At 42.5% G+C, this 12,051-nt stretch overlaps 1 protein-coding gene across 1 annotated transcript in view; it reads right to left on the bottom strand.

Annotated features, from left to right (window-relative positions):
* The window catches only part of LOC120954926 (thrombospondin type-1 domain-containing protein 4), a 93,067-nt gene that overhangs the window by 6,363 nt on the left and 74,653 nt on the right, over positions 1–12,051 (bottom strand). The window contains exon 8 of the mRNA XM_040375273.2: positions 2,330–2,528. Coding sequence (XP_040231207.2) covers positions 2,330–2,528 — 199 coding nt within the window. The remainder of the gene's footprint in view (positions 1–2,329; positions 2,529–12,051) is intronic.

Raw genomic sequence — 12,051 nt, 5'->3', positions numbered from 1 at the left:
TAGGAGGTAAACTAAGCTTTTCATTTAATGGCATTCTCAATTTTATGATTTCTAGATGGAATTATCCATTCACATGGTGCATGTTTTGCGGACGAATTTTATTGACATTTCATGCAAAAATCATACTTCCTGTTGCTATAACTTTGACACTCCTGTTTGTGGGCAAAGTCAATATGATTTTTTTTACATCCTTCAACAACTATAGTAAAGCCAGAGCAACAAATGTTGATCTTAATTTGGTCATCTCTCTTTGTTGACCAGTCGAAGGTCCTGAAGGGGCAGGAGTTAAAAGGCTACATGAGGTAGGTGAAATAGTTTTCTAAATGGGTCTATTAAAATCGATTGTGTCTGAGCACCATATCGTTTTGTTAAAAAAAATACATCGCCACGTCCCTTTTAGACACCATAATGGGATGTGGATAACATCGACTAGCAAGGAACCATGTATGTTATGACTTCAGGATTCCTCCAATTAATTTTATCGCCAGCCCAGCGTAACAAGTTATGGTGTCTCGCCGGAAAGGCTCATAGTACGTGGGATTGGGATTGCATTCTTTAAACAAAATGGTCTTATTCGTTATCCATTGCATTTTCAGCAAAGCTAGATAACAGAAATCTGATATGTATTCACTTAAATTCTTGTAATTTTTATTAGGGAATTCATAAGCTGTGGCGAGCTAATGCTGTGATATTTCGTTCACCTTGGGACAGTTTAATTCCGAATGCATAGCGTACAACATGCTGAATGTGTGTTGAATTTACTTACAGTAAAACTAATTTACCTAACCTTATCTATTGCGTGCAAACGTGCACAGAATGACACCATCGAGCCGGATCGTCCTTCAGCACGGTATGCGGTTACCATTCATGGAATGCATTCATCCGTCATAAGTAACACCGAAGAAGAATGAGGGAATGCTTGTATGGGAGCGGTGTGGGAGTGTGGACATTACCCAGGTAAAAACAAGATTCTTCAGAGCTGGTTTTATTTATTCACAAGCTTCCGCCCACCGAAAGACACCGACACACCGGTGACCGGGCAAGCACAGATGCATCGAACGTTGTTAAAATACATTCCAGACACAGCAAATGAAAAGCGCTGTTTGAAAACCTGTATGAACCGAACTTCAACATTTAAGTGACCTTCCCCTCGAAGGCTTGGCCAGGGAACGGGAAATGGACATGCATGGAGTGAAAGCACCGCATAATGTTGCAGAGAATGGTACTGTGAGTGGTGAAAAAAGTGTCGCATTAGTTACAAACGATGACAGCTCGAACGGGTGTGAACGGTAGCCCCGGTTAGCTTCAGTGCACATATGGAAATGGCAGCAAATCGGCACACCTGCAAATGGCTCCGACACCCGGTCAGGAGCGTGTTATGATGTGCCCCGTTTGCCCCCACACATGGGTCCTCTTCGCTGCTTTTCACGCTGTTTAATGGTTGAAATCAGACAGCTTGCAGCACAAGAAAGGAGGGCTTGTGAGAGGTGGGTGTGTGCGTGTGTTCATAGTGTCAGCATAGTGCCTAACGGCTCATAAATCTACCTCATGAAGGGTCATTTCGGCTGACTACCAAGCAACCTCGCAACGGGATGTACTTAGACGTGGTAGCAATAGTGAGGTTAGTGAGAAAGTTCTATTCATTTTCCTCCGAAGTGGGAATGAAAATCGAATGAGAAGAAAGAAAACAGTTAACAAAAACAATCTGCCACACACGCACGCAGCTCGAGGCAAACGTGTCACTTTTACGTTCTTGTGGCCATTAGGAAATGCTGCAACGCAAGTGGCGCGAACGGTGTCCATTAAGTGGAAGTCGGATGCTTTCATCGGTTTTTTTCGTTTGTTTGTTTAGGAAACTCCTCACAACCCGCACTCGGCCGGTATTCGTATTGGCTGACCAAGGAATGTGATAAACTAAAAATAAACACATATTTAATACCCTCTTAAGTAAGCCAGACAGAGCAGAGCAGTGTAGATGAATAACGGGGGCCCTAAGTAGAAGGGAATTTTCCTTGGGGTCACCCGGAAAAACGATGGTGTGAAAGGAACACGACGGGTAGGCCATTTCAAGGCCGATTAAAGTGCATTAGCATAGCTAGTGCTTCGGTTTTTTGCCTTTATTTCTTCATTAGTAGAATGTGTTCTTCCAACCTGTGACCGCAGCGCTTTCCGCATTAGCATCGCTCTACAAATGCTGGCATTAATGTGAGTGTGTGTATGTGTGTGAGCATTTTTACACTTCGAATGATGGTGTACTAATGATGGTGCACCAACACCAACCATGATGGTGGGCAGATAAGGGGAACACGACGGGGTTCAGTTCACTTACCGAGATAGTTTTGGCTGTTCTGTAGCTCCGTTATCGTGATATTGGATGCACCGGCCGGAATGGTGGCCACGTGAACGTACCCATTGTTCGGGTTGGTCTTCGTGTAGATACCGGAAATGGGACGGCAAACGGTCGTTCCGCACCGGACGGCGCCATTGTTCATGAACGTGCCCGAAATAACGCCACTGTTGTGAACGGCCTGCGGAAGAAATAAATCAAACACATGTCATTTGCAGTGAAAATAGTAGTGGAAGGTTGTGAAATTTCCCAATTCCGGTTGAGATTTTGCTAAATTGAACAGTGCCGCGGCTAGCTAGCGGGCGGAAGGTGCGCACACACAGTACAGTATGCGACACCTATAGTCAGCAGGTGGCAAATTGAAAATCGTGTTTTAAAAAGCCAGTTCAAGCTTGCATGTCCGCTTTGTCTGCTTCGGGTATAGCTTTCGGATAGGTGTAAAACATGTTTTTTCTTTAGAATTTGTGGTGAAGGCTGGATCGGATTTTGGTTGTGTAAAACACGACATCCTTAAATGAACCATTTTTCTAGGTGGAGAGCATACGAAAGCGCAGCTTCATTTTAGCTAGTGTGAATGAGCGACATACCGATGTGGCAGACCTTTTGTATCAGGTTCAGGTTATCAGCTCAGGTGGAGTCAGGTAAAAAAAGCAACATTTTATGAAAGGATGTGGCTTTCTTAAGAGGCTGTTCAGCTTCACTTTTTGTTAAGAAACTGAAGCATAGTTAAGATGTTCATTGCTTCAAGCACCCTGAGACACCTATGATTGAGCGCTGGAGAGTTCACGACAAAGTATATGGGTTTGCCTTCAGTTTTTCTGTCTTTCGTCGACCCACAAACCTACACTACAAATAACCGACACCTGATACACCTGAAATGCGACCATGGTACGAGGAAAAGGCACGTGGGAAAACGCGGAGGGTTAGAAACACTTTCTTTCATCCTTACAGAGCCTTAAGAAACGTTTGTTTGCTTTTAATTTTCTCCAACGATCCTATCACCGAAGCGCCGCGACTCGTGCCTTCTGCCGGACCCGTTTTCCACCCGGCAGTCGAGATAATTCAAGCAGGGATGCGGGCGTTTTCCCAACTCGTAGGTGTCAGTCAGTGATAGTTCCATTGCCCGGGATGACCTACCGGATTCATTAAGGTCTACAATAAGGGCCAGAGCCTGCCGGGGTGCCCTGAAGAACGAAAAGCCTGAAAGCATTTGCTTTACATTCGATTAATTTTCTTGCACAAATTGAATATTTACCAGTTACCGATTGGTATTGAAGATAGTGATCAATACGTGTTCCATATAAAATTTTACAGTTTATGTATTTTTGATTTGATGGATATTTTAACAGAATTCATTCTAATTTCAAAACTATTTAAATGTTTGTACAAGGGTATTATGTGTTGCACTGGATTTTAACCTAGTATGGCTAAATAAATTCACTACAAAGAGCTGTTAGAAAGTAATAGCATAGTATCTTTAACATAACCAACAGCAAGCGAGGATTCTCAATTGTTTTCTAAAGATAGTTCAAGTTGGTTTAAGAAAATCAAAAATACAATTATGAAACGATTCTTTGAAGGAGCCTCTACTTGTTATGCAAATTTAGTTGCACCCCAGTGGAAGTTAAGGTCAAAAATACGATTATCTTCAACAGCAACTTAGCTTAAACCAAAAACAAAAACACTAAACAGAAAAGCTACAACAAATATTTGCACACTCTACGATATTTAATTACGCTCCAGAAAACATTTCACAAAGGGATTGGCAATTGGAAGAGGTTTGCCCTCTTGTCTCCCTTGGCCTCTTTCGAAATTATGACTGTCACACGGAAAACCAGGCAAGAAAATCACTTAATTATTCCGTTTTCACACCATGGTGTGCGGTAATCTAAGCGGAATAATTACGAATGAAATGCCTTATGATGAAATACACACAGTAGCACCACCGGCCAAATTCTATGGTCGGACAACAAAGAACAACCTGATTGCCTGTGTGCTCTTCCTGTGGTGCAAAAGCAGACCAGAGAGAGAGAGAGGGAGAGGGCCAGGCAATGGTTTGGTTTACCGCAGCTTAAAGTTTGGCGCGTTCCCTAGTATCATCATTCTCACCCCCGGTAGCGTCCTACCCTTCCATTCGTGGCGGCCCTACTCGTAAGCATTTGGTCCCTGTTGCTGCCGAGGATATTTTTCACCGTTGGTTGAGTGAACTGAATAAAGAGAAATAATACTCCCGAGCCTGATATATCAACCAGCGTGGCAGCAAGCTCGGGCAAGTTGATATCCGCCTGGCCATCCACAAGTCGCCCGAGCCGCCTGCCAAGGAATCCTACCAAGGCTTTGTTGTTGTCCGAATCTGAAACCAGAAATCTTCTCGAAAACCCATTCCCCCAACACCCAACCCCGTGGCCCAGCCCGGTGGCACCGGTCAGCAGTACTTACCACCAGTAGTGCAACGGCAACGATCCGAAGTAATGAATTTTTAAAAAACATTTAAAACAGTTCCACTCGTTTTTCACTGAACGCTGAAAGAAATTTGCCGCTGTGCCGTTCGTTCGTTCGTTCGTTGTGGTGGATGGAGCGCGTCTGCAGAAAGATGCGAGGATTTGTTGAGGGATTTTGCGTGCAAAGCCCCAGGATATTCCCAGAGTCGGCGAGGAAGAGTCACGCCAACACGGAAATGGATTGTGTGGAGAAGGTTAATAAAGTATTCACGAAACTTTTCTTCCACCGCCTGTACGCCGGGGCTACCACTTTCTTTGGACGTCAAACCCCGATGGTAGCGGCGAGGTAGGTACACGAGTAGTTCCGCTGTGCAGCGACCGGTTGGAATGAGTTCACTAAGCACACGGTGCGACGATTGTTTTAAGGCTAAGGAAAGGTTAATTAATCACGGTGGGAGCTCGGTGCAGGTTAGCTTTATAAAACGGCTCTTGGACACTTGCGAAAGCACTTGCGGGGTGGAGCAGCTGGGTTTTTACAAATAGTGTTGTTGAATTTCATCATCATAGTTTGGAAGCTGTGCTGCTTCACAATCCTCACCATGGACAAGCTACTGTTGTCATCACTGTTATACGTTTTTTAGTCGATGGGAGGGCCTTCCAAGACCAAATGTTAAATTAAAATCCAAGAACCACCACACTTGAGGGACCATTCCCTTTGCGAAATCTTGTGGATTTTACGTCATATTTTATTTAGAAGATCTCGCTTCGATTTTAAGAAACTAGTAATTAAAGCATTCAGAAATTTTCAGTTCGCCATTCATACAATTATTTACCATTCATACACAAAAAACGTGGACTTTCCATCTCTAATCAATCCAGCTCTAATCTATAAAGAATGGCTGAAGAGCTTAAATTTCGATTCACTTAATGGAAGGCAGTATATCGGCCTGACCATTTCAAGACCTCGACCTGCGGAGCTTCTATTAATCCCGAAAATAATCCGATTCCATACGGGCGACCGTACGCCGCCGTGTACTGTCAGGGGATATGAAAGGATTTCATTAGCGAAATGATTCTTTCTTGGCACCCTGAACCCGAAACTTTAAGGCAGCTGCTAAAAGGGCACACTAAGCGGGTGTGTGAGTCAAGTTAGTTCGTGGCTGGCAGAAACTGCTGTTATCCGAAACGAACCGTCAAACCCATAAGCTTCGTGGGATTGGCGACGTCGTCGGTCGTGCCGATTCAAAGGTACGGTATGGGCTTGCGTCCCGTGTCGATCTTCATTACGCTTTCATAATACATAAAGTGTTATAATTCAATTCCATCAGCCCAACATCTCACAGGTCGTTTAACTCGCGGATATCCCGCGCGCCTCCCGCAGAGTGGCCCGCTAAACGTTGCCCCAACTGATGGATGGGTGGTAGCAGCAGAAAGCTTGCGTTCATCGGACAGGGGAGGTGGGGGAATCTCAGAAACGATGCTTTCCACTTCATCACCCGCACCGAAGAAGCGAACCGAGCCAGCGCGGGTCGGGTTGATGATGATTGCTGACGTTTTGCCCCAAAACTTTGCCCCAAACCAGGGCCGATGCTCTTTTCGCAAGCGTGTGACCATCTTCGTCATCGCCATCATTATCATCGGGTACGCTAGCGAGGCGAAACTTAAGCTGAACATTGAATGAGTTTGGTCATACTCCAACGGACGTCCGTTCGTCTGGGTCTTTGCTTCGTGCCAAAGGAATCCTGTGGAAGGCAATAAACGTAGCTGCTTCTGCTTAGTATGACAAGAATGACCAATCCGGGCAGTTTTACTCTTTCGCAGCAGCAGCATCAACCCGGCATCCAGCAAACGCGCAAGTTCAGACACAAAGTTGAACTCTGATCTCGGAGCGGAAAGTTTATTAGAATATCAAAAGCGACGTAGCGTGCAGGGCTAGCATGCCTCCGGGGGTCCCGGGGTGCCTCTGGCCCACTCGATGAATGCACCGGTTGGAATTGGTTTTTCTGGGCAGATTCTTGTTGAACTGCTGCGGCTTGTTACCGGCGTGACCGCAACGGGCAACGAGCAAGTTGAAATAAGGCTCAAAGATAGGAAAAGTTAAATAAGATGTAAGCCTACATTTCAACTGAAACCCTTTGCAAACCGGTCTTAACAGTGGTGTTGGTGGTTTTACGGTGGCTGCATTTTTCTGGCGCATTTTGTTTTCTATGGTTTGTAGTGCTCAAGCGTCTCAAGCGAATGCTTTCCGAACAGAACCAAACTAGCTCTCTTCGGTTAGTTTGGTTCTATATTGCTGAACGATAGCTTGTTGAGCAGGCCGTGAAATAATTTGACTGGATTTCATTCATACAGGTTATGCAGTCTAACATTGGACAGCAGCTCTTCGTTAGATAAATGAGCCATCGCTGCAACATACATCATGTGCCGTTTGCTTAATGAGATGAAATTCTGTTATTTAGATGTGTTAAAGGAATGAGTGCATTCCTATTCAATACCGGTATTTAAAGGGCTTTACAAAACATGCAGTAGTGTTAAAGGGAATGATTTTAATTATCTAATATTAAAATTATCCCTACTTGCAATGTTACAGTAAATTACAGATAAATTATTCGTTTCGGACAAGACCGTTATTTCCTTTATATTATTTTATAAACTTTCGTTCACAAACTGTATAATAAAAATACATTCGCGATTATGCTAGAAGCTTCTTTGTACCACTGTCCTCTGTTATCGCAAATCGTTAACATAAAAATGAAACACCTTTTTTGGTTCTTTCCTAAAGTGCTAATCCAACTGCCATAGCCTTTCACTCCCCTTTTAAGCATTCCGTAGCAGCACGACACGGTTGAATGTACTCAAGCAAATACCTTGCACCTTTGCACTATTACTATAGGCCTGCTGCCACTTGCCACCATCATACTTCACCCTGCTTCACCTCTTCGTCGGTTGGTTGAAGAGCACCGACTTTCTTTGCAAGTTCTACCTTCGAAAGTACTTCTATTGGAGAAAGTATGCCTTTTTTTTATTCCACACTGTACTCGTCCATCCAGATTGAATCAGGGAGTTTTCCGTATCGTAAAAGGGGACCGTCACAGAGTTGAGGTATACAAAAAAAATCAATTCAAGTGTGCATCTCAAGCAAGGTGAACCTCTCGATACTCTCTCGACGGTCACAAATTCAAAACCCAATCAACCTTTATGCTAACAGGCCGGGATATAAAGTAGCTCCGACCATACATCATATGCAACCACTCTTTCGTGTAGTTACTATGCTGAGCTTTCTTCTTGCTGTTACTGGAAGTAAATTCACACAGCGGGCAATGTGCATGGGTGTGTGCAGTGTGTGCACGTGGGTAAGTTACGCGAGCGTTTGACAACAGTGACAGAATATGATGCTTATCACGGTCCCATCACTATCCTGAAGCAGGTAAGGTTATTCAAATTTCATTTAAAACGGACTGTTATCGAAAAGGAAATAGACTGATTCTAAAGAAGAAAAAAAAAAACACTGCACACTGCACAATTTATTTGATAAACTGATTCCTCCATAAACTTGCTTCACAAGCGGTAGTTTAGCTTACAATTTATTGGATAAACTAATTCGGCCATAAGATTGCTTCTTAAGTGGTAAATTAGATTGTTGTATTCCCTTTGGAAGAATGCACTTTTCAAAGCGAATACGGGAACCAATAAAACATGAAAAATGGTTTCGCTTATGCTCATTTGAGGCAAAAACGTTTAAGCCATGAAATGCCTCCGGGTGTAAAATTTAAAAAGAAGCTTGATCAAAGAATGTACAGATGCACAGGGAAAGCAATATGCTGTATTCTAAGGTGTGCATCGGCAAGAAACGGAACAAAAAAATAATACTTTTAGTGCATCGTGGCCATTTTTTTTTATTTAGAAGTAGCCAGGAAGTATAGAAGATAGAATCGCAGAGTAAAATCATGCCAGCACTCGGAAAAGATAGCAACACTCAAGGCAAATAGTGGCCTAAATTAAAAGAATAATACTGCATTTTATTGTCTACTTCCAATCAAAGCTTTTTTATCTTGCACTGTAATATGGCGAACTTTCATATGAATAAATTGCTCAGTTTGTGATCAGATGTCTAGAAAACATATTTTTTGAAGTGGTTAGGAACATTAAACAAATGAATTTTCAGTACAAACGGACGCTTTACAAGTATGGTTATATGAGTACTAATTTTTTTCGATTAGGAAACAACGGTTCTGCAATGAATATATTCTATTTTTAATACCATGCTACCTAATAATTAATGCTCATTGCATGTACCAGGAAAAAGCAGATTAATTTATAAATAGACTCGGAACAATTTCAAGAATTTGGCAGCAGCTTTTAACTAATATTTTTCCATAGCGCTGAGGGAAATGCTGTCAAAGCTACTCTTTTGAACGACATATGACCGCGCGGCTACATGAGGTGAAATATACAGCGAAATGAACTATTTGACAGGCGAAATATCTGACGGATAAAGCATCTCAGCAACCAGCTGATGTGCAATGTAAACAAATAACGTGCACAAAATCGTAATTAGATCCAAAATCGAATTTCGAAAACGGATGTTGTGTCTCCCCCAACCCTTTAGCTGTACCTGTCAAATATTTCACCTGTCAAATAGTTCATTTCGCTGTATATTTCACCTCATGTAGCCGCGCGGTGACAGCGTTAGTCATGGGTGCTCGCGCTCTAGAAACCGCGATCTGAAAAATACTAAGCTAAGCTATTTTCATTCGTTTAATTACGTTTTTCAGATATCTTATGTTGAGTCTTAAACCACTTTTTGGTCCCATTTCTGTTATTTTATTGCATTTAATCTCATTAAGAGGGAAATTTGTTATACGTTCACTATTAAAGTCATAGTCAGTGATATGAAACCGGCACTTCTACCATTTAATGATCGAGCTGGTCGAGGTGAGTGTGAATGTTTCGAATTTTTCCCACGATTTCTTCTTTAACAACCTCTAATATCCGTTCACGACATGAGTGCCCATCGTTTAGATAACATATCAGCGATAGTAAATAATTGTTCAAAAATCAATTCTGAACTAAAACAAAATGTCTGCACTAAATAGCACTTCAATCAGTCATTCCCACACTCAATAAAACAGGATAAAGATCAAAACAGAATAATGTACACATGATTGTTCGACCCTTCCGCCCAGTAGACAATCAATGGACCAGCAACGGCGTGTAATCAATAGAGCCATCTGCATTGTTGACAGTTCATAACCAATCCGACCATCAACTGTATCCGATCCGAGATATCCACCAGTAAATCATTGATGTGACAGATTACAAACAATATGATTAATCAAAAAGTGATCCAAACAGACCCGGATGTGTGTGTGTGTAGGTGCAATTTATCGATGGAAGTTTATTTGCCAACGGCTTGAGCCGTGCGGTGACCACAATGAGATAATTAATTTTTTAATTTATCCTATCACAATTGCAGCCATTTTTCTGTGCACAGCCAACAAACAAACACCTGTGCGTCGTTGGGAGTTATGCTTTAAATTCCAACGGGTCCCAACGAGCGTCCCGTCCGGTTGTTGTTGATAAATGTTTGATTTCGGCACAAGTAATTAATAGTCCACACCACACCGGGCCGGCCTTCCGGCTAAATGCGTTCGGCAAGCGTGAGGTTAATCCCATTGCGGTACCGGTACCGATTATGGGCTGCAAATGAATGCACCACACCTTCGAAGTGCTGTTACCGGCCGAGGCATATTACCCCTTTTGCGATAATTAAGAGTTGCAACCGACGTTCGATGTTTCAATTCCAGCCGAACGTTTCAATTCGCAGCAAAATCGATTATCCGGGCTCGATGATGCGCATTCGTTTATCTATCGCTTTGTAAATCATCCGAGTACCATTATCACAAGCACATGTCCATGTGTGTGCGCATGGAGGTGGAAACACACACAGCTAGTGGGATTGGTTGCATTGGATGCAATTGCAGGATAGTGGGGGAGCTTTTGAACAATTTGGTGCAGACCGTGGGCTTTGCATTTCCATATGGTTCAAGTGCTAAGTCCCCGTGGAACGAAACGAGAATAGGTTCAGTGAGCCAATCCTCATTACAACTAAATGGAAATGGTAAGCTGATTGGAAATGTTGTGGATAGGCCAAAACAGCGGTTCTATGTGGCAAAATTGGCAAAGCTGGTTTAGATCGTACATAGCATAAAATACATACATTTCACGAACGCGTATCTTAGGTATCTAATGATTTGATGAATTTGATTTACTAGCGTCATAGTAGAAAACAACTATAATAATTTCTTATATTCACTACATTACAAGTATACCACACATTACAGTCTAGGATAATCGAGGTCGACTTATTGAAAAAGTGTTACGAAAGCCTTCTTCCAATGAAGTTTTCTGATGGAAAATCCTTATTATGCTTGATATATTGCGCAAACATAAGGAGCATAGTCTAGAAGGGGATCGATAATCCATATCGAAATGAATTTCGCAATGAATTGCAAAACAAATGAAGAAAATTTAAATAAAATTACACCACTTTTGCAGAATAGTGTTCAGAGAAAATAAACAAATGCACAATACCAGATCTCCCCAAAAGACTTGTGCAGTGCATGATTGCTGCATTAATGTTTTCCCAAAAGTGGTGTGATTTTTTAGGCTCAACAAAAAAAAAATACACACAACAGTACAGAAGAACCTATAATGTTCGTTGTTCGAATGTCACGCAGTACGACATTAAACCTTCTTCTATCAAAAAGTACTTTCATCGTACACTATGTTTCACGGAAACGGAAGCAACCACCACGCAAAACGATCTCACCAAAGAGAAGCAGCATCTTCTCCAGCACACCGTCTGTACCCTGTCTGTTGCCTCGCCTGTTCTGTTGAGTAAAAGGAACGCTGAGCAGTAAAAGTGCATCAAAAGAATTCCATGCATAGGGATGAGGTTACACGCACTATGCACTCGTGTGCATACTGTGCTGCCTGTCGTTTGTCATGTGAAGAAGCACTGTCGGTGCTGCCGGTAGGTTATTGTTGTGTTTAAAAGCTGGAAAATGTCAGCTTGCGTATCTCTGGTGCTGGTGGGAATACGTTTTGCTTGAGCAGGTATAGGTATAGTGGAGGAGAGAAGGAAGAAAATGTACAATCCTACCATTGTATCGAGTCGACAAGGAAATATCTTTCCTCATCACAGATTCCGGTAGTTTACTTTGACGGACTTAGAAGAATTTATTGTAGAAGTTTTCAAGT

This window comes from Anopheles coluzzii, chromosome 3, assembly GCF_943734685.1.
Source record: "Anopheles coluzzii chromosome 3, AcolN3, whole genome shotgun sequence".
In the NCBI taxonomy this organism is placed as follows: Eukaryota; Metazoa; Arthropoda; class Insecta; order Diptera; family Culicidae; genus Anopheles; species Anopheles coluzzii.
This window is presented reverse-complemented; position numbering and strand designations above follow the sequence as displayed.